General features: G+C 52.3%; 2 protein-coding genes across 3 annotated transcripts in view; both read left to right on the top strand.

Moving 5' to 3' along the window:
* The window catches only part of CAPZB (capping actin protein of muscle Z-line subunit beta), a 138,805-nt gene that overhangs the window by 70,058 nt on the left and 41,803 nt on the right, over positions 1 to 26,944 (top strand). For both annotated transcript variants that reach the window (XM_081225289.1, XM_081225288.1), the window contains exon 3: positions 26,560 to 26,681. In XM_081225289.1, coding sequence (XP_081081415.1) covers positions 26,560 to 26,681 — 122 coding nt within the window. The remainder of the gene's footprint in view (positions 1 to 26,559; positions 26,682 to 26,944) is intronic.
* On the top strand, positions 19,958 to 20,724 carry LOC308612379 (small ribosomal subunit protein eS24-like). The gene has a single exon (XM_081224858.1). The coding sequence runs from the start codon at positions 20,179 to 20,181 to the stop codon at positions 20,491 to 20,493; it is 315 nt and encodes a 104-aa protein (XP_081080984.1). The 5' UTR covers positions 19,958 to 20,178; the 3' UTR covers positions 20,494 to 20,724.

Genomic DNA, 26,944 nt, shown 5'->3' on the forward strand with positions numbered 1-26,944 from the left:
GGGAGAAAGCGGACCCTGGACTCAGGGTACTGGACCGGCCCTCTGTTCCCCACCCAGGGGGTCTCTGCGGAGGAAGCTGGCCTTTCACGACCCCAGCCTGTTGCTAAGGTGAGGACTCTGCCACCTGATGGTGATTTATGTCAAGGTGGAGCTAGGCAGCCCTTCTAAACTAGGACTAAATGTCGTGATTTGCTTAGAAAGAGGAAATGGGGCTTCCTGGGGGGCCCTCACCCGACCCCCCCCATAGATACGGCCGGAAGTTATTTGAAATTCTGATGAGTTCTGTTATATGCAGAATAATAGACCCTCATTTGATCCAGTTAAGGAGGACGTGAATTGCCTCCTGAACATGCAGTCCAGACCTGTTAAAACTTGAAACCGAATGAATAAAGGAGAAGAGTACAGGGTCATTTGCTTTCTTGTGTGTGTGTGTTCCTCGCGGAGCAGGGGCCGCTTTGCTCCCGGAGACTGTCCTGAGCATTCCAGAACAGTCGAGGCAGATTACCCACTATGGCTGCGGGCTTGAAATGCTCCAGAGCTAGGTGATTTGAAAGTTAGTTGTCTCCCATCCCGTTTAATGTCAGCCACCCAGTAGTATGCTTTTGTTATTTTTCATAGGATATTATAGAGTTCAAAATAAAAATTATTTATTGTTGGGTCTCAGATTTAGAATTTGCTTCTCCCCTCTTTTCATTCTTCATAAAATCTTTTTCAATGGATGACATAGGAAAATAAATTGCTTTCATAGAGATCCATCAGATGTCAGAAGCACTGATATCTATGGGCCTCATTACTAATACATTTCATCCATTACCTTGTTTAATCTCCACGGCTGCTCTGTGAAGCGAGTGGCGGGGGGGGTTCCCCTTTTATAGATGAAACTAAGAATGCCCCAGCACCCCATGAGTCCCATAACTGATCCATGACCGAGAGGAGAGTCTTGTCTGTTGAATTGCTGTCTTTAAAAATGAAAACAGGGCTTCCCTGGTGGCTCAGTGGTTGAGAGTCCGCCTGCCGATGCAGGGGACACGGGTTAGTGCCCCAGTCCGGGAATATCCCACATGCCACGCAGCGGCTGGGCCCGTGAGCCATGGCCGCTGAGCCTGCACGTCCGGAGGCTGTGCTCCGCAACGGGAGAGGCCACAACAGTGAGAGGCCCGTGTACCGCAAAAAAAAAAAAAAAAAAAAAAAAAAAAAGAAAACATTACAGTATGTCATTTCTTATAGGTCCTGCTAGGGCCAGACTGTCTTCTAAGGTGAAACTCTAAAAGGCATTTGTGATGGGGGTAGGGTAGGCACCGTGGAACTTGTTAGGTACCTCAGGAAAAAAGACATGTAGAATCTCTCTTCTATCTCTCCTGGTATGAAGCCCTTTCAGAGTTTGATGAGCAAAGAAACTGCTGCCCGATTCTGCATGGCCTGGCTGTTGGAGCAGTTGTGCCAAGGTGGCTACCTCCACCTCCCAAAACACACACACACACACGGTGTGCACTGTGTGTGTTGGGGGGTGGCGTGCTCCTTACAAAAGCATGTTGCCCAAACCCAAGTAGTATGTCCCAGTCTCTTCTTTCAGTTAATTAAGCCAGTCTAAAAATTTTAGGAAAAGCAAGTTCTTGCACTGCAGGATCTAAAGGGATGGGTCCGGAAAGTGACTGCTTTTAAATCGAATGTACCAAAGTCAGCATACACACCAGCATAAACCAGTTAGAATATATAAGGTGCCAGGGGATGGGAGGGCAAAATCCCACTTGTAACAGCAGAACAACATGCCACCTAGGAATAGTCTTCCCACAAGGCAGGTCGGCCGTGCGTGAAGAGCCTGCACAGGTCGGAAGTAAGGGCAGAGCGGATGCGGTCCGAGAGCTCAGAAACAGGCCCCGGGATGGAAGAACTTAGGGTGTGTTACAGGTGATAGTCACAGTTCACTGCGAGAAAAGAATTGATTCTTCAGTAAAATTGCTGGAACAGCTAACAGTTTTGAAGGAAAACAAGCTGAATATCTATTGCACAGCAGGTACTCATACTCCTGATGGATTAAGGAACTAATATTAAACGAACATGAAAGAATCAGAGGGAAAACGTCAATGACGTTTGATGTTGAGGTGGGGGGGAGGCCTTTATAAGGCATAGAAGCTAATGCCAACGTGATGGCTTTGAAATATGCAAATTTAACTTAAAAGTTTAATCCAAAAAAACTTAAAAGGCAAAGAACAAACTCTGAAAAATAGTTGTAGCTTCTGGCAAAGACTGTATCTCCTTAAATCTTGAGAAAACACCTTCTGAGGTTGTTGCTGTCGTCCGTCCCTACTAGGCGGAAGCAACAGCAGGGTCTTTCGGCAGCTTGTCCAAGGTCACCAGGTAGTGGTGAAGGAGCCAAGCTGTGAACCCAAGCAGCCCAGGGCCCTCAGCCGCTGTGCACCGTTGCCTCCTCTAATGAGAAAAGTAGGAATACTGTGTGGGACAGCAAGATGTACAGGGGAGGCCGTGCAAAGGCCTAATCCGCAAACGAAACAAGATAGGCTGGCTGGGAGAGTCTCCTTCACTGCTGACCCCTGTTTCTGCTCAGTGGATGGATTTTATTTCCTCCTGGTGCAACTTACACTTTTCCCGACTTTCATGAAATTGGTCAGCTCACCTTGGTGTTGAGCCTTTGAGGAACAAAGACAGCGAACAATTGAGGAAACATGGCGCATTCTAATTACCTTCTGGGAGCTTCTCCTCCAGATTGTCATGTTAAAGGTTCTGAGAAGTCCTGCAGTTAGCAAAGGAAAAGGGAGAAAAGAACCCATTTTCCTTTAACTCAGCATTTCTCTAACTCACTTTCATGCAATCCACTTTGGAAATCACTGGTTTCCTGGAAAGGTTCCTAACCTACACGTCAGATGACCTGGATTCTAGATCCTTTGGGCAATGGTCCTAAGTGTGATGTTTAAATTTTCATAACTGTTTGGTAAAGTGTCATGGAAGGAAACAGCTTTTCTTGTTGCTTTTTTCAAATAGAGAACTAATTCCTTCAATAGGAGAGAGAAGGCGCTGTGTACATTAAGCAAGTCTTATTGGAAGCCAGGAGGCCTGGGTTGTGGCTTTGGGTGCCACCAGCTTGCTCTGTGACCAGCAGGTCTCTCTGGGTCTCCGGCTCCTCCTCTGTGAAGTGAGGGCCAGATGGTCTCAGGCCCAGAGAATCTGAGTTCTGTTGCCCAGCCCTAAAAGAACATCACCATGGATACCCTTGTGTCGATGTCACTACTTTCACTGTCCCCTTTTGCTGGCAGAAGAGGCATCGATTTCTCTCGGGTCTGTGAGAACATAACCTGCCTCGAAGGGTAACTCTGGGGAGAAAGGCGAGCAGGTGGGGCCCCTGGCACCCCCCTCCCCGCCCCTCCGGTCAGGCAGAGCGAGGCGGACCCGGCTTGAATCCCTCCTCGGCCGCCTTCCAGCTTTGAGAGGCAGGTCACCGCACCTCCCAGAGTTGCCTCCAGCACACAAGATTGGCATAAGAAACCTGCGTTCCCGGGGCAGTTGTGAGGGCTTGGGAGTGTGTATGAAGTGCTAACGTGTTCAGGAAAGACAGGTGCTTAAAAAAAAATGCTCACTGATGCTTTTACTACCTTCACTGGCCTCCTAGGACCGTTTTGCTAACCCCCGGGTTCTGCCTGCCTAGGGGCTGTGCCCTGACATTCCAAGCAGCCTTCCTGGCTGTTTTCACAGGTGGACACAGCCCCGGCTTTGTCTTGCGTGGGGGTGGGGTGTTATGACCCAGCGCATGATTGTAAGGACTTCATTGGTTTCACCCGGAAGGGAGGTGGTGACCAGGCCCTCCATTTTAGATGGGCTTGAACACCCAACGCTCCCTCACCCGCCACCTTTCCTGAGTTCTCAAGTTGGGATCCCTGCACGGAAAGCTGGGAAACGCCGTTGCCCGCCACCCCAGAGCCAGTGGAAGGGGCCAGAGTCAGACTGTGGCTGATGGGCTTCGTGACTAGTAATAAGGCCCGTCATTCCACAGAGGCGGGGGTAATCTGAGAGCACACTTCTTGGTCTGCTCTGGCGGGTTGTGGGTCTCTTCCACTCCCCTTGCTCATTGCTTGGGTGGCCACTCTTCTCACTCCTCCAGGTACTTGGATGGTCTTACGAGGTGGAGAGGGGTTTTAAAGCTGATCTCAATATCCAAGGACAAGCCAGCTGGCATTGTCATTTGACCTCATGACCTTCACTCCAGCCATCCAGGGGTGCCACCCAGGTACCCCCCTGTATATCATCCAGTGCAGGCCCGCCGCAAGCTCTGAGTCCCCAGATCCCTTTGTCTATTATCCAGTGTCGTGCTTTCTCATGCCTTCACTTGCATTCACTTTACACTTGCGCCTTATCAAGACTGCTCATTTCTTGTCCCTGGCTTGAACCCCCGTCTCTAGTTTTTATCCTCCTCCTCCCTGCTGCCAGTGTAACCCCCAGGCACCCCTTTTCTCCAGCTGGAGAAACCCCAAGTCCACACCTGAGGGGCTTTCACAGTCAAGCGGCAGTGGTCCTCTATTGCATGGTTTCTGTCCCCTCTTGAGCCTCTCCTGAGTCTGCTGCTCGTGGTGGGGAAGCTATTTTAGCATCTCACCTGCCCTTGCCTGTTGGTACCCCTGGTGCATGTGCCACCAGCCAAGGAGTGGCAGTTTGGGGGGTGGGCTGGAAGCAGGGTGCCCGTTTATTTTGCACTCTCCTTCGAAACAGATTGGTTATTTAATGGTTCCCTTCTCCCTGTCCCCCCCTCTCCCCGTTACCCCGCCATTTGCCAGGTTAAAGCAGCCTATTTTCGTATACTTGGAGATTGAGCTTCTGTAAAATTCTTGGTTAGGTGTTTTTAGGGCAACTCTTAGTCTGAGACCGGATGGCCAACATGTCTGCTAAGGAGTAGTGGGATGTGATTCAGTTGAATGCCTTTCAGTCTGAAGCCCCAGCCAAACTCTGCTCTCATCTTCATCACGTCTTAGCTGTGTGTCCTCAGAGCCTTGACTTCCCCGTCTAGGAGGTGGGCCTGACGACCCTGACCTCGAGAACTAGAGATCGTGTATGTGAAGCTTTAGCATAGTACCTGGCTCAGAGGGTCTGCACGGGGTTCTGAGGTCACATCAGATTTGCACGAGTGCAGTGTGGTCAGTGTGCAAATGAATAAAAACCGTGCTGGTCTTCTGGCTTTAATTGATAACCATCAGATGCCAGAGACTGTTCTAGACGCTTTATACATTTACCACAAGGTTAGTCTTCTATAGCCCCATTTTACAAGTGAAGAAACTGAGAAACTTAATGAGTTGGTCAGAGCCTCACAGCTGATTAGTAAGTAGCAGCGTCAGGGTCCCCAGGCCCATCCAGTCAGAATCCTGCCCTTCTCCTGCCTGCTGGCTCTGCCCACAGCTCCCCCAGGAACAGCTTTCTCCTTGTCACTGCAGGTCACCAGTGGACGGCTGGCTCTGAATGCAGATATTGTCACAGTAATTAGCACCGGCAAGACGCTGTTCAGTCTTCAATAGAGTGTAGCTTTCCCCTTCCCACGTTGAAAGGGCGTCCTGTTCGGGCATCTGTGGTTTAAGCCGAGATCCTGACGGAGACGGAAGCTTCCACGGTAATGCTCACATGGCCCCCACCTCCAGGCAGCGGCTGCCACCACCCAGCGGCACCGCCATCCCTGTTTTTTTTGTTGTTGTTGGGGGATTGGAGGCGGGAGAGCCTTCCCATTGCTCGCATAAAGGAGTAAGAGCTTCAGAAAGGGTGCAGGGGTGAGGGATGATTCCGCCCTCCTCCATTTTTGGGTCAGTGGCCCTCATCAGGCCGGACACTTTTTATTCATTAGTCGGACGGTTCACGGTTGCCCCTTTGCCACATCTGTTGCTGCCTTCCTGGGCCCGTCTCACTCACAATTAAGGTTCATTAGAGACCCTGTCAATCACAACATGCACAGAACCTGCCTATGAGAGGCCTCATGAAGGGGCTGTCCAGCCTGTGGCCCCCCTTTGCACATGATTACCGACCAAACTCTGGATGTTTGGTGAGCAGGAGAAGAGGTATGAATGGCACTTGTGACACTCCGGGCTTTCGGGTCCTAGCGGGCCTGTTACCTTCTATGTAATTGAAACCTTCAAGCTAAGAGCAGAGTTGATGTTAGAGATGGTGGTGGTAGGAGTTATGTCAGATGGAGGCTTTGGAACAAGTATTTGACAGCAAGGCTACTCAGAGGAGAGATTCGAAGCCAAATAACAGAAGAGATTTAATTATCGTTAATCTCCCTGTCCCCTCTTTCTGGAATGTACAGGCACACTTAATTACTGTTGACTGGAAGCTAAAATAACACTCTGGGTTCAGAACAGAACCCTTTAGGAGATTTGCCCCAGGCTGGAAACGATTATCCTTCACACGAGTGGGTTTTCCGCTCTTTCTTTTTTTTTTTTTTTTTTTTTCTTTTTGCGGTACGCGGGCCTCTCACTGTTGTGGCCTCTCCCGTTGCGGAGCACAGGCTCCGGACGCGCAGGCTCAGCGGCCATGGCTCACGGGCCCAGCCTCCGCGGCATGTGGGATTTTCCCGGACTGGGGCACGAACCCGTGTCCCCTGCATCGGCAGGCGGACTCTCAACCACTGCGCCACCAGGGAAGCCCTTCCTCTCTTTCTGACTGTGTGTCAAAAGCAGTTGGGAGTCGGGATGTGCACCAGGCGATGTAAGTTTCTCACCTACTCCTGCCTCCCCAGCATTTTCCTCCCGGTTTCACTGAGCTTCCTGTTTCTCAGCACTGTGTGTTAGGAAAGCCACATCTCCAAGTTGTGTTACGCAGCAGGGGTTGGCTTAGAGCGCTTCCTGTTGATGGTGTGCTGTAATTTTGTATTATTAGCACCCAAGGGCCCTCTGGATTGGGAGCACCTGTGGGATGTAACCGTGCACGTCCGTATCTCCAGACCCTGCGCAGCGCCTGGCCATGTCTTCGATGCTACATAAATATTAGTTAACCGTCCAGTAAACCCGCCCATCCCCGAACTCTGCGAGGGGAGGGGGGCATATTATGCTTCCCATGCTGCGTCATCTGAGGCAGAGAGATGCAGGGAGACAAAGATGCTGTGAAGCTGAGACATAAGGCAGGAGACCTCAGCCCCGTGTGCCCAGGGCTGGTGGCCCTGGCAGGTGGCAGTACTCGGAAAGGTGGTAAACCATCTTGAGTCTTTAAGACCACGGGAGTCTGAGTTAGCGGCCTCTGGGTGTGCCCTGAATTATCCAGGTGACCTTGAGTAGGCGACTCCAGTTCTCTGTGCCTCAGTTTCCTCGTTCATACAAGGAAGCGAATGATGACTTTACCTCATTCTCAAAGAGGGCAGCTGTGAGGACTGAGTAGTATGGCCCAGGGGCTTGGGGCGGTGTCGGGTTGCAAGTGAGCGCTCAGTGTCAGTGCTAAGTGCTGTGACAATGAAAAAGAAGATGCTGGCCAGCTCTCCTTGTGGCCTTGATGACAGCAGGTAGTGAGTGGAGGAGGAGTTCAGTGGCAGAGCAGCTTGAGTTCTTGGCCTTGCCCGTTAGAGCTCAGCTGTCCTTCTGAGGAGGAGTGTGCCCCTGTCGGAGCGGTCTGCTTCTCCCACGGGGCCCGGCCGGTGGGTGGGTGCTTCCCCATCAGGCTCTAGGCGATGCTGCCGGCTCCCCGCCGGGAAGTGGGCAGCGAGGCGGGCTCAGGCCTCCTCAGTCTTGACGCGAGGACCTCTAGTACTTTACCTCGTGGGTCTCCACAGTGAAGGCTTAGTAAGCAGGCGTGTGACGGCGGGGGGTCCAGGAGAGAGGCCGGCCCCAGCGGCGTTGGGTGCGGCTCAGACGGCCCGAAGTGGTCACTTGGAAAGAGCGCTGCCCTCGCCCATCCGGCCTGTCGGCTGAAGGTGTGTTTACCCTCGTGTTAGAGCAGGTCCAGTGAGCACTCTTGCTGCTACCCCACCCTAGATCACCGGCTGCCCCTGCCAGCCTCCGGCCCTCCGTGCCTGTAGCCCCCCACCAGCCCCAGCTCGCTTTCTGCAGCCAGAGTAGCCATTCCACACGTGGTGCCGGTCACGACCCTCCGCGGCCCTTCGCGGCTCCGCAGTGCCATCAGGGCCGAGCCCAGACAGTGGTCTGGGTTTGAGAGCTCTTGATCGGGCCCCGTCCACCCCTCCTGCCTTCCCCATGGCCCCTATGCTCCAGCCATACTGACCTGCTCTGGTGTCTCCCAGAGGCCCCATGGCCTGTCTTGTTGGGTCTCTGTCCGTGCCGTCCCCTTTACTGGGAACACATCTCACAGCCACCCTGCTTGTCTGGCGGCCTGCCGCTTGGGCCCCACTCCCCACCCCCTCCCACCTCATCACCCGGCCACGGCGCTCACCTTTACTCTCGGCGGGAATGGCTTAATTATAGGAATCTGCCGCTGCCCACTCAGCTCTCTGAGGGCAGGGATCTCCTGTCTGCTCTGTTCACCTCTGTATCCCCAGTGTGCGGCATGTGATGGACACTCAGGGAAGGCTTGTTGGAGCCGCTGCTGAGTGCTAGGGCCTGAGCCGAAGCCCTGGGGTCAGAGCGATAAGTGCAGTGAGGTTTGTCTTCAGAGCGTGCGCGGTCTTGGGGCGGGAGGGGGAGCAGGTACCCAGGTGGATCCACTGCAAGGATTCCCATGAGAGGAGCACAGAGTTCTGTGGAAGCACCACCGAAGGGCACCACGCCCACCCTTGGTGGGTGGGTTTCAGGGAAGGCTCCTCGGCGTAGGTGGAGCCTGAGACAGCCTAACAGGGCGCTGGGAAGGGAACCAGCCAGGCTGAGACTGAGCAGGGGCAGTGTGTTTCCGTCCCGATCACAGCCCGTGAACCGATGCCCGATGAGCCCTGGGCACTGGCTCAGGCCTTGTGGATCCCTTGCCAAAAAGCAGGTGATGGGCGCACACTCCAGTTTTGCTGAGGATCAGCTGTTGGTTGCTGCTCAGACTTTCTAGGTGGATGAGGGAAGGGACGGAGATCAACTGACTACGTGTAACTTCAAGATTAGGGCTGGGAAGTGGGCCTTTTTCTTAGGTTACTTCACGTGCCTGTCTGCCTCTGGAAAAGCCCACGTCAGCCCTCTCCTGGGAAGCAGTGAGCTTGCTGGCCAAGTGCTTTATGGAGCTGCCAGTGCCACCGGCCTTTATCTTGTCTGATCTCACAGAGACCTGGGGCTTTCTGAATCCGATCAGTCAGGCGTTCTGTCAAGTCCGGGCGCCGCCTTTGCAGCTCTGGTCAGTAACAGCTGCTGCCCCTGAGGGAACCCAAAGTAAGCTCGTGACTTTCCGTTTTTCCTGAACTCTTAGATTTTGGTGGTGGAGAGGGGCGCAGAGTCTATGCCTTGTCCCTGATCCTTGTTACCCTTACAATTTAAGATTTGGTAACTCTTCTTGTGACTGCTGGGAATCCTCACACAGGGTATCCTCCAACGTAGAACTGAATTACCTGTGCCCGGTGCTGCATTGAATGTCACCATGTCCCAAAAGAAGAGTATCAGCATGGGTGTCGGCTGTTTGGGGAAAACCATTGCTTCTCCTCCCACCCCTTGGGAGTCCAAGTGTTCCATTTGGTTGGAGCAGGGGATATCATTTCTCCATTTTATTACAGATCATTTGCCCAAGTGCAGGATATTTAAGTCCACTGGAAATACTTGTGAGAGTGCTATATAATACCTGCAGAAATACAGTCCCTAGGTCTGGGCGGGGGTGGTGGTGCCCAGGGGCTAGTTTTCCCTTGAATCATGTTTTTGCCTTAAAACTCCTTGACAGAAGAGCTTTCCTGCGTGCTGTCTGTGGGAAGCACCCTTAGGAAGGAGAAAAATCCAGCCTGTCTTCTCCCACGGCCCGGTGGTCCTCTTCTGTTGCTTTAAGGGATCACCGGGACCACTGAAAGGTGGCAAGGGGACAAGACCACGTGCTTCCTTCTGGGTGAGAGTGTCAAGCAAATTGGAACTTGTTGATTACCCCATTGCTTTCCACATTCTTTCCATTCCGGAGACCACGGGGAGATTTGCCGATGCTCCACAGGCTTTGCAAATCTTTCCCTAATTAAAGGGCCTCCCAGCTGCGTGCATAGCTTCTTCTGCCTCAAATCTCTGCCCTTTGGTGTTTGTGTTTGAAATTCCATCTTTCCGAAATGTTTGCCACTCAGCAAGTCTCCTTGAAAGCCCCCACGCTTGTTTGAGGGAAGTTTTTTCCTTTTTGGCGTTTGTTCTGCCTCTGTACAGGCAATGTAAGTCTCTTTGGAATTGCGTGCGCGGATGCTCTTTGGTTGTGTGTTGCTGTTAACCTCGTTGTCTGCATCTCACCACGGCACTGGGAGGTGGCAGCGGGTGCCGCTGGTGGCCATGCTGTTGTAACTTCTAGGTGGGTGAGGACAAAAGAGCTTCATCCTCCAGTGCTTCTGTTTGGTGGGAGCCGTGCTGCAAGGCCAGGGAAGTACTTTAGAAGGAATCTGACCTAGGTAAGGATCAGGATGTGTTCGTGTACAGGTGAAGAAGATACCTGGTCCTCGTCAGCTGGAGCCGGAGGCACAATTCATCAGAAATGCACAAAGACCCCTTCCTTGGCCTTGCCCTAACAGAATTCTCCAGTAGGAGGTCTGTCTAGCGCCTGCCTTTCAGGAACTGTATGGCATCCTGTTGCTGGAGGGCTCAGAGAGCAGAGTTTTGTGAAACGCTCGGAGAGCTTCCTTGAAGAGGTCTGAAGGGTCTGTCTCTAAGTTAGATCCTGCCCTCTGGTTGATGAGAAATATGATACAAGTGAGTTGGAGAGAGACCCCCACTTCCCAGGACCAGAAGAGGCAGAAAGCGTTTCCTTTCTGAGGGCCGTCAGGAAGCCCTGCGCAGGCTGGCAGGCACTGGCCTGGAGGAGGAGTGCCCAGGTCACGCCCTTAGAGCCCGTCTAGTTTGGGAGACAGATTTAAACCCTTGAGCAGAGCGTGGCACCCTCAGCCTGCTTTCCCCAACCTTTGAAGTCGGCCAAGGACAGGGTCAGTGAGGAGCAGCTGTGGGTCCTGCCGGCTCTGGGTTGAGGCCACCGGGCAGGAGCCTCAGATCAGTGAAGGGGACACTCAAGTTGATAAAGGTGTGTGCCATGGGGAGCAGGAAAAGCTGGGCTTCCCTTTAGGGAATAGGACTAGGGCAGGGGCCTCTGGGGGCAGGAGAGCACTCCTGGAAGAGAGAAGGGGGGTGGTAATTTGGGTTTTACAAATAGAGAACTTTCCTGAGAATTTTAAATTTGAACTGGAATTCAGGGGAGAAGCGCATGCAGTCACGGGCTTTTTACTTCTTCCCCCCGTCGTGGGTCATTGACGCGTGTGCACCTTGGAGACAGGCCCAGGGCTTCATCAGTTTGAGGTCTCACCAGGTACCTTGCTCAGTAGACATTTTGTTGTAGGAAGAACGTCACAAGCTTTTTTTTTTAGAACGTCACAGACTTTTGATGAGTTCATACAGCCATATCCTGGATGGTCGTAGAGATGATAAGTAAATAAACTAAGTCTTGCGCTATGAAACTTTGTAGGATCTTAACACTGAAATGAACCTTACTGGTCATCTAGTCTAGTGGAGCCCTCTTTTCAAACTAAATCTTTTTTTTAATAAAGTGTTTTTTTTTTTTTTTTTGGCTGCGTTGGGTCTTCGTTGCCGCGTGCGGGCTTTCTCTAGTTGTGGTGAGCGGGGGTTACTCTTTGTTGCAGTGCATGAGCTTCTCACTGCAGTGGCTTCTCTTGTTGCAGAGCACGGGCTTTAGGCTCGCGGGCTTCAGTAGTTGTGGCACGTGGGCTCAGTAGTTGTGGCTCGTGGGCCATAGAGCGCAGGCTCAGTAGTTGTGGCGCACGGGCTTAGTTGCTCCGCGGCATGTGGGATCTTCCCGGTCCAGGGCTCGAACCTGTGTCCCCTGCGTTGGCAGGCGGGTTCTTAACCACTGCACCACCAGGGAAGCCCCAAATTAAATCTTATAGCAAACTCCAATGGATCGTGTTGGGCCCAGACGTCCCCTCTTACTCTTTTACCTCCTTGAGCCCCACCAAGTGCCTCTCCTCTGCCTTGGAGAACCATGACATCCATCTTGTTCAGTTTGGGTCCATTTTATTTTATTTTTTTTTAAGATTTTTTTGTTGTGGACCATTTTTTTTAATAGATCTTTATTGGAGTATAATTGCTTCACAATACCGTGTTAGTTTCTGTTGTACAACAAAGCGAATCCGCCATATGCCTACACATGTCCCCATATCCCCTCCCTCTTGAGCCTCCCTCCCACCCTCCCTATCCCACCCTCTAGGTCATCGCAAAGCACCGAGCTGATCTCCCTGTGCTGTGCGGCTGCTTCCCACCAGCCGACTGTTTTACACTCGGTCGTGTACGTATGTCAATGATACTCTCACTTCGCCCCAGCTTCCCCCTCCCACCCCGTGTCCTCAAGTCCATTCTCTAGGTCTACATCTTTATTCCTGCCCTGCAACTAGGTTCATCAGTACCTTTTTGTTTTTTTAGATTCCATATATATGTGTTAGCATATGGTATTTTTTTCTCTCCTTCTGACTTACTTCACTCTGTATGACAGACCCTATGTCCATCCACCTCACTACAGACAACTCAATTTCGTTTCTTTTTATGGCTGAGTAATATTCCATTGTATATATGTGCCACATCTTCTTTATCCATTCATCTGTCGATGGACACTTAGGTTGGTTCCGTGTCCTGGCTGTTGTAAATAGTGCTGCAATGAACATTGTGGTACATGTCTCTTTTTGAATTATGGTTTTCTCAAGGTATATGCCCAGTAGTGGGATTGCTGGGTCGTATGGTAGTTCTATTTTTAGTTTTCTAAGGAACCTCCATACTGTTTTCCATAGTGGTTGCATCAATTTACATTCTGCTGTGGACCATTTTTAAAGTCTTTATTGAATTCGTTACAATAATTGCTTCTGTTTTGTGTTTTGTTTTTTTGGCCCCGAGGCATGTGGGATCTTAGCCCCCCGACCAAGGATCGAACCCACGCCCGCGTATTGGATGGCTAAGTCTTAACCACTGGACTGCCGGGGAAGTCCCTGGTCCATTTTAGAGATGAGGAAACTGAGGACCAGGGCAGCTATGTCTTATCTGATGATCTAGCCCCACTTCACTGAAGACCCACCTCTGGCTTCCAGGCTGGTGATGCATGCCTACCATGTGCTGCATTAATTTATTCTCACGTAGAAAGCTCTGGGTTGTAAGGGTCAATAGCCAGATAGATACAAGAGTGAAGAGAAAGATAACCCTGCCCCTGGTTCCTGATGCCCGGGGTCACTTTTTACTAGCCTAAAATTTAGGTCATGTAACATATTCTTATCTGCTGGAAACCCCAATTAATTTTTTTGTATTTGCATTGAACTTACAGGTCCCTGGAATATGCCTGTGCTCTCTGCCTGGAATCTTCTCTCAATTCACCTTTTTAAATTTTTTTTAAACAATAGAGATAAAATTGTGATTATGTAGATACAATTCACGTACTATAAAATTCACCCTTTTAAAGCGTGCAGGGACTTTTCAGCATCTTCACAGAGTTGTGTGGCCGTCAGTGTTCGGCGTTCCACGCTGCGCTCCTTTGACCAGATGGGCACTCCTGCCTCTCAGTCCCGCCGGCTTCTCTGTGACCTCTAATGCCACATACGTGCTTCAGTTTTTATAACTGAGCTCAGATGTTAGCTCCTCAGGACATGGACCCCGGCCTCCCCTGTTCCTCTTCCCCTCCAGAGAAGCTCTGGGCGACCCCCCTCGATTCCATAGCATCCAGTCCTTCCCCGGTCCAGAGCACAGGGCGTGCTGGGGCTTCACTTGTGCCCCGCTCTCTCCTATTAGACATCGAGGATGGGGACACTGTATTTAATCCTTCGTACGTTAGGTAGATTTTATCTGGAGGATTTGGGTTTTACTTCCTCATGAGCCAAAGTGGAGAAACAGAGGCGCTCTTGATCCGGGAAGACACAGACAGCGAAGGGGAGACATCCGTTACTCCTGAGCGGACCTGACTGTTTCCCCAGTAGGACGAGTCGCAGATTTTTCTTTGGCCGTGCGTCGTCATTTTCTCTGGCTGACTTGGTGAAATTAAAACAAAACCTTGATGAGACATCCATCCAGGGGAAGGAATCCAGTGTGAAACGTTGTGGCCAGCCAGCCAGGATGATCTTTGTGCTAAGGGGGGAAGAAAAGCCACCGACTTGTTCTGGGTATCCCTCACATAACGTGGCACATCAGTGCTGGCCCCCACCCCCGCTCAGACACACGTGCTCGCACGGCGTGAACGGTTCCACTTGAAAGGGACCAGCAACATCACTGGGATTTTGCTGGGCTGTGGCACTGTCTGGGTTGTTTAGAAGTCTGTGGTCTTGAGAGTTTGGAGAGACTACATGGTGGAAAGGCCCAGGACTGTGGCATGTGACTCGGTGGTTGCGTGGCTCTGAGGAGTCCTGGGGTGGGATCGCATGGGTTTCCTTGAATTCTGGCTCCGCCACCTGCGAACTGTGTGACCTTAGCCAAGTTATTATACTTAACCTCCCTGTGCCTCCGTGTCCTCATCTGTAAATTATGAGAACTTGACATAAATTGGGGTAACAGTGTAGCACCACTGCTTCGTACAGGGTTTCCATGATGATAAAATGAGGATGTGTGTTCCATGCTTAGAAGAATGTCTCATGCATAGCACGCACTTAAAAAAAAAGTTTGCTGTTGTTAGGATCATTGCTTTAATAATAGTAATAACACTAAAACGGTAATAATAAAACAGATGGAGGGGTTCCCTGGTGGCGCAGTGGTTGAGAGTCCGCCTGCCGATGCAGGGGACACGGGTTCGTGCCCCGGTCCGGGAAGATCCCACATGTCGTGGAGCGCCTGGGCCTGTGAACCATGGCAGCCTGCACGTCCGGAGCCTGTTCTCCGCAACGGGAGAGGCCACAACAGTGAGAGGCCCGCGTACTGCAAAAAAAAAAAAAAAAAAAAAAAAACAGATGGACCCTCTGTCCGGCCCATGAAGTTACATTGTCTTTGCAAAAAGACCATGTGATAAACGAGTTGTTTTAATATATTTTTCCCTGGTCTTTTTCCCAGAAAGATTTGAGGTGATTTGTAAGAATGCACCCAATACAATAATGCTTTAACACAGCCTGAGAAAGCAGGACCGCAGGCCGTTTGGGAAGAGATCTCCACTCTGTCCACGCATGCCTTCCTCGCACAGGGGAGGCTATGGGCCCAGCTTCAGGAGGCGCCTGCGTGGAGTGTGAGGGGCAAGGGCCGGCCCCACAGGTCCTCGCAAGGTGGTGGTCCACACCCCAGGGAAGGTGCAGGAGCTCGAGTCTGCATCCGCCTTGGGAGGCCCTTGGTCACAGCGATGCGCTGCCGCCCCAGGTCATCACCCTCTCACTCTCACCCCCACCCCCACCCACCCAGCTGGTTCCTAGTCCAGCTCTCGGAGAGGCGCTGAAGAACATTGGGGGGCGCTTCTCACTGAGACAGACGTGGGCTTCAGAAGGTCAGAGGTCCACCTGAGTGGCCCTTCTTTTCCACAATTCAGCCACGGTCCCACCGGCATTTAGGAAGCCCAGCCAGCCTTACGCTAGGCCCAGGGCCGTCCAGACATCTCACCCCTGCCCTGAGGAAAGACACCCCATCCCGAATCCATGCAGCCTGGGGCCCAGTCTTACATAGAGCAGCAGGGGCGTAGCCTGTAGATGAGGGGCATCGCCTTCGCTACGGAAGCCTTGGGCATGCATAGAAGAGGACCTTGAAGGATAACTGGGGGTCACTAGGTAGCACCGGGAGAAAGGCAGGCGATCCTGGTGGAGAGACTGTCAGGATGTCGGCTGAGGGGTGGCGGAGGGGCTCGCGGGACAGCCGTGGGGCTGCGGTGGGAGGCTGGGCCCAGGCCGGGTCGGGGAGCTTCCCGCCCGCGGCCGTGCAGGCCGAGGCAGTGGGCTGCCCCATGTGCAGCAGCTCCTGAAACCGGCCTGGAGGCTGCGCGAAGCCCTCAGGAGCCGGTGCACATAACTTAGACCCAGTGAGTTTTCTGCCTCTGGCTTCTTAAAGGTGCTTGTGTATCGTGCCCTATCCCTCGGGGACCAGCCCTTCATTAAGAGGAGCGGGTGGCTTAGAAAGACCCCAGCTTCTCTCAGCGCAGACACAGGTGATGCGGTCGCTCCTGGCCAGGGAACAGTTAATTTAATTAGGCTCCAAGCACCTGGTTCGTCCCCTTCGGGAAGCGTAGGGTTACATGTGGACAACAGGAGCCTTGTGTGTGCCCCTGGATGACCCACGTGTAGTGATTTCAATTTCCCCTTTCAGTTTGTCTTCTCTTTGTCCTGCCCCCTCCTGACCCTTCTTTAGAAAACGCTTCTGGCTTCTTACTCCAGCCTGCAAGCTTCTAGAAGGCAAAGCTTTGGGGTATGAATGGCTGAAACCCAGCCCAGGAAGTTTGCCTTTGTTTATTATTTATCTCTGGGGTGGTTGGGGCACCTGCCTAAGAAAAGAGCGGCGGGAGGCTTATTGTTTCTTGAGAAAGCTCTTTGTTGTTAATGGCACATGAAAAATTGATTTCTAGGCAGAATAAAACGTGTTGATCAGAAACGCTTTCCTAATGTTGGCACCTTCCCATGTGTGTTAGACCCTCAGTGATGAGACCCGGCTGTCAGTGTGTGACCCTCAGGAGCCCGTGCCGGTGGCCCAAATCTGAGGGGCACGGTTCGCACACGTTATGGTGTTGCCAAAATTGGGACCTTGCTTCCTACACTTGTCGTGTACATTTAACGACGTTCTCCTTAAAAGTGCATTTTATAATTCGCAGTCTTCAAGTGAAGAAAACGGTCTGAACTTGTACTTAAAGTATACTGTTCTCAGAGTCCAGTGATAGCTTAATTAGAAGAGAGGCCGGATCTGAAACACGAGGAGGGCCGGCGGCCCTGGGGTCAGGCTGTGCTGGGTGGTGGCGCTGGCAGTGTCGCGGGTCCCTGCCCACAGCACAGGAGTCGGGGTGGGCGGGCAGGGACCGTGCAGACCCCGAGTTCCCCCCACCGCCGATTCTCTTCCTTTTCCACCCCCTCTCCTCGGAGCCCCACTGGAAGGGGGAGTGGGAGCGGAAGCCGCTCGCCTTGCCAGCCCAGCGGGGCCTGTGCTCTGGAATCGCTGGGTCAGAGCCTGGAACTCAGAGTCCAGTTCTGCCCTGCCCCCACCTTGCCGCCTGTGTGAGGCTCTTCCCTGCACTTGGGTTTTCCCGTCTGCACGGTGGGGAGGGTGGGGTCCTGGAGGGTGAGCAAGGTCCCCTGGGCTCCCCCTCCGCTTCTTCAGGCAAACCCTGTGAGTGGGTTTACAGGACAGGGTGAGGTGTCCCCAGTGCGGGGCACCCACACTCGGAGAGTTGTTACATCAGTTCACTTGGAAACTCTGCTTCCAGGTGTTCCTGGTGACAACTAAGGCCCTGCTAACAAAGCTGCAGCTGGGCTGGGACTTCCCTGGTGGTCCACTGGCTAAGACTCGGTGGTCCACTGGCTAAGACTCGGTGCTCCCAGTGCAGAGGGCCCGGGTTCCGTCCCTGGTCAGGGAACTAGATCCCACATGCTGCAACTAAAGATCCTGCACGCGGCAACTAAGACCCGGCACAGCCAAATAAATAAATACTAAAAAAAAAAAAAAGCTGCTGCTGGGCAATCGTGGGGAGGACTTTGTTTCCTCCACCCTGATCAGGGGGGTGGGGCTGGTGGGGGGTCCCTCATCTCCCATAGGCTATGGAGGCCGCCTGGGCCCACGTTCACGGATGGGTCCTCAAGTGTATCCTTCTTAAACCTGGGAGTCTGGGGAGGAGGTGGGAGGGAGGCTTTAAGAAGTTTTGGGGAGGGGGAAGGGTGGGCTGTGACAAGGCGAAAGAGAGGCATGGACGTGTATACACTACCAAACGTAAGGTAGATAGATAGTGGGAAGCAGCCGCAGAGCACAGGGAGATCAGCTCGGTGCTTTGTGACCGCCTGGAGGGGTGGGATGGGGAGGGTGGGAGGGAGGGAGATGCATGAGGGAAGGGATGTGGGAACAGATGTATATGTATGACTGATTCACTTTGTTATAAAGCAGAAACTAATTAAAAAAATAAATAAATAAACTTAAAAAAAAATGGATAACCAGTGGACCTACTATATAGCACAGGGGACTCTGCTCAATGTTATGTGGCAGCCTGGATGGGAGGGGAGTTTGGGGGAGAATGGGTACATGCATATGTATAGCCGAGTCCCTTTGCTGTGCATCTGAAACTATCACAACATTGTTAATCGGCTATACCCCAGTATAAAATAAAAAGTAAAAAAAAAAAAAAAAAAAAAAAGAAGTTTTATGAACAACAGTGTGCCGGGGCTTGCCATCACATTTAAAGGGGCCCACAGGCACTGCTCCACCTGGTTGAGGACTCCAGCGCACAGATGCTTCTCTCTTCTCCTCTCCTCGGGGTGGGGGCGGGGGGAGCCTGGGGCCGGCTCTTCAGTCCCATCACGGTGCCTCTCCTTTCCTCCACTCACGTGTCAGCTCCGTCCACCTCCTAGACCACCGAATCCCTGCAGTCCCCCTGCCATCCCCATCAGGTCCGTGTCACAGCCCTCGCCACTCTCAGGATGGCTCCTCGTGCCTCGTCTGTTTCCGGCGGCTGGAGCGTGCTTTGGGAGAGCAGGGCCGTGCCCGTCCATCTCGTCTGCCGCTGGATCCATGGCACCTGACAGGTGCCTGGGGGTGGGTACTCAGGATCTACTGAGGTAGGTGTTGTAGCCCCCAGTTCTGAGGTTTAGGAAGGTTACACTCAGCCAGGAAGTGGCAGACCAAGCACTCGAACTTGTGTTTGATTTTGAGTTTGGTGTTTTCCAGAATGCCACCCTGTAGGTTGTGTTTCTGAGGCAGGCATGTGTGTCACTGAAAGCACTCTCCTTATTTTCTTTTTAAATTTTTATTAGAGAAAAGCGGGGAAGGTTTGGGGCCTTGGGAAAAATAAAAGGAACGGATTGTAAGCAGAGACCTCTGCTGGTCATGGGGAGGGAGCCCCGGCATCCTGATACTTTGCCGTCTGCCGGGGAGTGGGGCCAGCCAGCACTCTGCCCAGCCATGGTTTCAGCAACGTTACTCATCTGAGTGTGCGACCCAGTGAACACGGTCTGTTTTCGATTCTTATCTCTCTGGTGGCGGGCTCTCAGCCAGCGGGCAGATCAAAAGACGGAATGTGTTCATTTGGCCATTTTTTTAAAAAACCGAGGTACAAGGGTGCATTTCTTAAAGACGAGGGCGCCGTGGATTAGATTATCCATGGAGTTGAACTGGTCTGGCTTTTGTGCTTTTTTAAGGGTTCATCTCAAGTTTCTTTTTCTGGTTGAACAATTTTTTTCAACATTAATAACTAATGGAGAAGGGGAAGAGGCAAAGTAGAACCATATGGCGGCGCAAACACAAACCTCACTTGTGGCCGGAAGCTTCTGATTTGTATCTCTGTTCATGTGATCAGCTGTTGGGCTAGATAGTAGAAAAGGATCCAGTTTGAGGCAACAGCAAGAGTGAATGTAATTTTTATTTAGTGAGTTATTTTTTATAGCTTTTTAAAAAATTTATTTATCTGGCTGCGTCGGGTCTTCGTTGCGGCGTGGGGGATCTTTAGTTGCGACGTGCGGGACCTTTAGTTGCGGCATACGAACTTTTAGCTGCGGCATGCGGGATCTAGTTCCCCGACCAGGGGTCGAACCCGGGCCCCCTGCATTGGGAGTGCAGAGTCTTAGCCACTGGACCACCAGGGAAGTGGAAGTCCCTGTAATTTTTATTTTTTTAACCCAGATATACTGTATGTCACATGTCTTTTCTTAGACATTGGCTAGTAGCTGTGTGACTTGGGGCAAGTTACTTCTCTAAGGCCCTATTTTGCTACCCACTCCCCCCCTTTATTTATCTGACTGCACCATGCGGCGTGGGGGATCTTAGTTCCCCCACCAGGGATCGAACCCGTGTCCCCTGCAGTGGAAGCGCGGAGCCCTAACCACTGGACCACCAGGGAATTCCCTCGCCCTTCTTTAAAATAGGGACAGTAACCATATCTATATGCAGGGCTGTTCTGAGGATTAAAGGAGGCGATGCAGGCTCTTTTCTTCCTGGCTGCTTGAAGATCAGCCGCCATCATGCCATCATGAACAACACGGTAACTGTCCGGACCAGGAAGTTCATGACCACCCGACTCCTTCAGTGGGAACAAATGGTCACTGATGTCCTTCATCCTGGGAAGGCAACAGTACCTAAGACAGAAATTTGGGGAAAACTAGCCAAAATGTACAAGACCACACCAGACGTCGCCTTTGTGTTTGGGCTCAGAACCCATGTTGTTGACGGCAAGACAGCTGGCCTTGGCGTGATTTACAATTCCTTGGGTCACGCGAAGGAGGATGAGCTCAGACACAGGCTTGCGAGGCGTGGCCTGTACGAGAAGACCTCAAGAAAGCAGTGAAAGGAACGCCCGAGCAGAATAAAGGCGGTCCTGGGGACTGCAGAGGCCAGTTTGGTGCTGGCAGAAAGTCAGCTGGAGATTGGACAGCAGAAGGAGTAAAGATTCTGCGGTGATTGTGCAGATTTTTCGTGAGAGAATTAATAAACTAAGACCTTTTACGTGAAAAAATTAATAAATAAAAAAAATCAAGGTGGCGACGCGGGTAGTTTACGTAGTGCCGCGCCTGGCCCCCCCGCCCCCTCCTGGCATCCTTCTCTTTATTCTCGTTACCGTTAAGGGGTCACCTGCGGCAGTAGCTCGTGGCATGCCAGCCTCTCTCCTGCCTTCTGCCTTCTGGGTTTTTTCCTCTCCCTGCCCTACTTCACTTTATTCCTGTTTTACCCGATCTCTCCTGTGGCCCCGTGGGCACTCGTGAGCCGGCTGGGAGTGCCGGTGGTGAAGGGCGAGGCGGTCCCTGCTCCCTGGGGTATGGCCCCAGACGGGCAGTGGAGAGACCGACGGAGGCGTGAACTTCACCACCAGAGCAACGGCGGGAACGCTTTCTTGGCCAATGCACCGTTGTTTAGTACGCCACGTCGCTTGGAATTAGGTTTAAATCCCCCCAACGGCTTGGATTGGTCTGACACCTTTGGTGTTATCTGAACATTCCTTACAAAGGCTGTTAAGCAGGTCAGGTGGGCAGTTTGGACAGAAACCGTCCAGCCCTCGGGTGGTCGACACCAACCACACGTTCTCGCCAGAGGCCCTCCTTGGGTCCCGAGGCAGAGCCTATGACACTCACACCCCGAAGTGAACTCCCGGCTTTGTTTGGACCTGTCCTTTCATTTAAATGGCTGTGCAAACTTGTGATCCATGAGACTTAACGTGATTTCTTCCACTGTTCTAAGCATTTGACATGACTAGGAAGTGGGGTGAGGTTGGGTCTGTACTGTGACCCTAGATCATAGGATTGATACCCGCTTCCATCATCAACACGCCCGAGCACCCACCAGTGTGTGCGTCACTGGCGCCCTGGTCTGGAGGACCGGCCTCTGCGGGCACCCACCGAGTCAGTGCTCAGTGAAGAATGTTAAGTCTTGAGGAAGGAGTAACCTGATAGTTGAGGCCAGTGTTAGAACAGCCGTCCCCAGAGCATTTAGGATTCAGTTGATATCAGCGTCACTGCAGGAATTCCAAAGAGTGGGGCATCTTGATAAGGAAGTTGGAGTTTGGGCTGGGCCCTGAAGGGTGGTAGGATTTAAGACTATATGGGGATAGTTTGCCAGTTTTTGTTTGTTTGTTTTTTGCAGTACGAGGGCCTTTCACCGTTGTGGCCTCTCCCGTTGCGGAGCACAGGCTCCAGACGCGCAGGCTCAGCGGCCATGGCTCACGGGCCCAGCCGCTCCACGGCATGTGGGATCTTCCCGGACCAGGGCACGAACCCATGTCCCCTGCATCGGCAGGTGGACTCTCAACCACTGCGCCACCAGGGAAGCCCAGGTTGCCAGTTTTAACAAATAATATATGTCGTGTGTAAACTGGAGATGTACTAAAACACTATTCGTTACGTATCTGAAATACAAATGTAACTGGCCAATGCATTGTTTTATCCGGCAACCCTAAGTGGGGAGGATTTGTAAGTGGAAGAACGCATGTGCAAGCTCGCCTGTCTAGAAACACTGAGTAGGACCGTGTGGTGGGTTGAGAGGGTTCAGGCAGGAGTGCAGGAGTGGGAAGGGGTGGGAACGGGGGCGGGAGTGAGACGAATCGGTGGTGGTGCCAGATCATGACTAATGCGCCCTTGGCAGCTGCTCTGGTACGAATCTGGGAGCACACCGTGTAGTCCACACTTCTCGTTTCACATGACGACAATAATGTTATTTTTACAGAGCATTTTATCTTTGATCAAAGAAACAGGACTGGTGGAGGGCAACAGAATACAAGGATATGGCCCAACTTGGGAGTTTATCCAAAAGGCGAAAATTGTACCTGCTGGGGTGGAGAGTCATCCAGCCATATCACAACCAGGTGCTTTTCGTGGTGGGGCAAGTCATCCGTCATTCATGAGCTCTCTGTGTTTTTCTGTGCACAGCCGTAGCTTTGTGAGTTAGAGTTCAGATGTATGTTTTCCTCAGGTTGGTGAGAACCTGGCCATAGATTTTGCAAAGTCCAGGCACAGACCTTCAAGGGTGGCTGGATCTGGGCGCTCAGGTACTATCTCCACGGTCCTGCAGTGCTCAGAAACGCAGGGAGGTACTCTCCCGATGCCTGCTGCAGCCCAGGCCCTGCACCCCCAGCCCAGCTGCCCTGGCAGAAAGGAGGTGAGCCGTGTATCCCTCCATCGCCCCTGGAGAAGACTCTTCCCTGCATATGCCAGGGGCTGAGGCCCTCTCGTTGCCCACGCGTGGTGGTGGAGTAGAGATCAGCCTTGCCCAACCATATGGAGTGAGGAGCTTTGTGACCAGAAGAATAGGAAAGGAGGCTGGGCAGGCAACAGGAGTGGCCACTGATGACAGCTGGTACCACGGATCAGCCCCTTGCGCCGCTGCCTTAATCTGCGCTGTCTGTGCTTCGAAGGACGTGAGTTACAAAGTGGGGAGTGGAGTCCCTCCTGCTCCTTTATGCTGGCCTTGAAAGTACCCAGATCTGCTTGGACAGGTAGGGAGGGCTGGATCCCGTTTTCTAGAAAAGTGGCTGCCACATTTTTTGATTTCACAGGCCAGAGACATTTAAAAGAAAAGAGGAGGAATAGGTCATTGGTTGTGAACCTTTAGAACAAAAACAAAACCTATCGTTTCATCAAGTTACGGGCACCTTAACACCAAAAAAAGGGGGGGGCATTCTCAAAGGATGAATATGTTTAACCATATGAAGAATCTAATAGTGTCTTGATTAGAGGCTTTCTCTACCTGAATTATTTGCACTGAAGCAGTGAGGCTCTTACAGTGGCCCAGCAGCCATCCGTGTCTGATGCAGCTCACCTGCTGTGTTTGCCAAATGAACAACCTCGGGCCCAGCCCAGGTCTCCATGGCTAGTTAACAGCTGAGCAGGGGCTCGAACCCAGGTCTCTCAGTTCTCAGTCTCGCACTGCCGCTGTGCTCCTTGGGGTCGTATAGTAACACAGACGCCAGGACTTTCACTAAAACTCCCGCTCTCTCTGTCTGCTGCTCTGGAACCACATCACAGGTCATATTCCTGGTTGGAGCCACGGTGAAATTGTCATTGGTATCCATCAAAGTTTAGTTCTTGACTGTACACTCTTTGGGTGAAGATCCTTGCTACACACCAATTTATTAATTTAAAGATAAAGCCGATTGGCATTTGGGAGGCTCCGTATTGTAAAACTCCTCCCTCCCTCCTTCCCACATACGTCAAGCACTTGCTCTGTGTCAGGCACTGCCCTGGGCACTGAGGGTTCAGCGGTGAACAGGATGACAGCCCTCGCCCTGGTAAAACCTACATTCTAGGGAGAGAGACATGACCACAAATCAATAAAAAAAGCATTTCAGTTAGTATAAGTGCTGGGAAGAAATTATTGAAATACTTTCGATCCGTGGATTAGCCTCTTGGATAGGAGTGAAGTCAAGCCTGTTTTATACCAAATCCCATTATCTTGTTAGCTTCTTCTGTTGGAGGACTTAGCCACCCGCAACAGGACTGGCAGGAAAGGAGCAGCATGGCTCTGGGCAGAACTGGATCTCAATGGTGCATTTTCATCCATTGCCTGGGGCAGTACAGCAAATTCAGGTGCAGCCTAGGCTGGGGCTGCTGTCTAGGCCGGAGGTGCCGTTCAGACAGGGGCTGCCATCCAGGCCGGGGCTGCCATCCAGGCCGGAGCCGCAGGCTGAGAATAACAGGCAGCAGTGGTGTTGGGGACCCAGGGGGAGCAGGGGCATCAGTGCGTCGGTTCCTGATGTGCACGCGTTGCCCCGCGCTGGACGCTATGCTGGGTACTGAATGCATCATCGTCACATGCAATCCGCAACCGGGTTGGTTTTTCTTATCCCCACTCTACAGGTGAGGAAATGCAACTTGGTAGAGAAGTAACGTGACTTGCCCCAGGCCAGGAGGCCAGTGAGTCGTAGAGTCAGGAAGTCTCACTTCAGAGCGTGTTTGCTTGGTCTTTACTATACTCTAGGATAAATTAGGCCAGTAGTGTCAGGGCCCCAGCCAGTTAGAATGGGGTTCTAGGCAAAAGTCAGGGCCCAATAAGTAAGCTAGGGAATCAGCCCAACAGAATAGTGATGCCAGGGAAAGGCTGTAACGTGATAGGCGGGCACATAGGTGCCCAGGGCCCTTGCACTTGGCCAACGACAGGAAAGCAAGGCCACTTCAAATCCCAGCTGCCTTGGGTGGAAGCTGTTAAAATCTTCCTTGCCTTGATCTGGGCTTTTTTTTCCAGGTGAAGGGTGCCACAGCGGAACAGGGGTTGGGTGGGAGGGAGGGGGTCATTTCCCAGCAGAGTGTGCCTTTGGCGTGTGCTCTTCTTCCTCTTAGCTGTCCGCTAAACCAGAGTTCCAGTCAGAGGGGGAGACTTCTCTCTCTACTGCTTTCTTCTTGTGTAGACCTTGGGCAACCTCACGACTCCAGGCCTCAATTCTCTAATCTGTAAAACAGGGATAATAACTACGTCACAGGATGAGTGTGAGCTTCCGGTAGACAGTGTGCCATCTGTAAAGGGCCCAGCCTAGTGCATGATACGTGGCAGACGCTTGGTATTCTCAGTACCAAAACTAACTGAAAACAGCCCCATTTTTGTTTGTATGTCTTTCTACTTGGGGAGGTGGGTGCACAGATGGGTGTTGCATCCAGAAGGAGTTCTGAAATAAGCACGTTGTAGATAGGGGTTAATGGTGTGTGTGTCTCGTGTCTCGGGGCGGGGCTGGCTGCCCGGTGCTGCTCAGTGTATGAGAAACGGCTGTGAGTCACCAGGCAGGGTCACCATCTCACAGGTGTGCCAGACAGCTCTTTCCAGGCTGAGTTTGGAGGCACCCCCCCATCAGCAGAGATGCCTCGAGAAGCCCACGGAGGCTGGTGGTCTCCAAGGTGACCGTGTCCCCATCCGTGCCTCTTTGGTGGTGGCAGGGGCCTTCCGGGGGAGCACGGGAACTGCTGTGACTGGCCGCCCCTCTGCTGAGCTGCTCTTTGGGTGTCTTTGCCACATGATTTAACTTTTCCATTTGGAAGGGTTATTGGTGCAGTTGGCAGCCACTCGTCGGGTAAACGATACGGTGGGGCCTCCGTAAACCTGGGCCCATGAAACGAATAAGTCAGCACATTGAAAATATAGCATGGAAGTGACTCAAGCCTGAAGGAATCCATTTTGGAGAGCGCTGCCCTCCCTTCCCGGAATACTTCGGGTGGAAATTGATGTTTGAGTTGGGAGGAGGAGGCCAGAGGCCTGGTTCCTAGCAGGGCTCTGTGTCCGATTCAGCAGCATTTGCCCTGGGATTCAGCCCTGCCCGCCCCCCACCCGAGGGCCCCCCTTCTCAGTGAGGGGCACAGGAGGATGAGCCTGAGCACAGCAGCTGGAGCTCGGCACTGTGGGAAGCTGGCGGGAAGCTACCTTTGCAGCAGGTAGGGTTGACTCCATAAGCCAACCTGGTAACGCTTGGCTGGGGTCCTGGAAAGTACTGGAAACTCCACCCAGCAAGGGAGCCTGTGGGAGCTCTCGGCACGGACTGGCTCTTCTTCTCAAAGCTCTCTGGACTCCTGTGTGTTTAAAGTGTTTACCTTCTTCTCGGGGCTTCAGCTTATGCTTTGCCCACCAGAGACCAATACCAAGCACGTTCGTACGTTACTAGACCACCCTGGCGACCAGGTAATTAAAGCTGCACGCAGTTTGGAAGGAAAGCTGTATTGGAAATCACGCTCCACTGTAATTCAAGAACAGGTTTCTTTATAGAGGGACACAGTTGGTGTCAGACACATGTGGAAAAGAAAAGAACAGGCCCATAATTCTGGCAGGCTACCAAGGGCCAGATGTTAAATATGCTGACCACAGTATGGCTACAGATGCCGTGAGCCAACCTGGGTTTGATGTGTTATTTTAACCTCTGTTCTGACTTTTCCTCTCTCTCTGCCAGGTCCCCAGTCTATGTGAAGATCTCCTGTCTTCTGTTGACCAGCCACTGAAAATCGCCAGAGACAAGGTGGTGGGAAAGGATTACCTTTTGTGTGACTACAACAGAGATGGGGACTCCTATAGGTGAGCTCCTGCCCCACGAATGCAGCAGGCATGCTGCGCCCGCCCCAGCCGCTTACCACTGCTGCAGCAGCTCAAGGACTGCTGAGCTTTGACATCTGACAGCCCATCAGCCTTCTTTCTGCTTGTGCTTCTGCTAGGCTTTCCTCCTTCCCTCCCTCCCTCCCTCCCTTCTATCCATCATTCCATCCAATTGACCGGAAGATGTCTGTGGAGTACCCCTACTGGGCATTGGAGATGCAGCAGTGAATAAGAAGCCCCTGCCC

This window comes from Mesoplodon bidens (genome assembly GCF_964165515.1).
Source record: "Mesoplodon bidens genome assembly, chromosome: 2".
NCBI classification, from domain to species: domain Eukaryota; kingdom Metazoa; phylum Chordata; class Mammalia; order Artiodactyla; family Ziphiidae; genus Mesoplodon; species Mesoplodon bidens.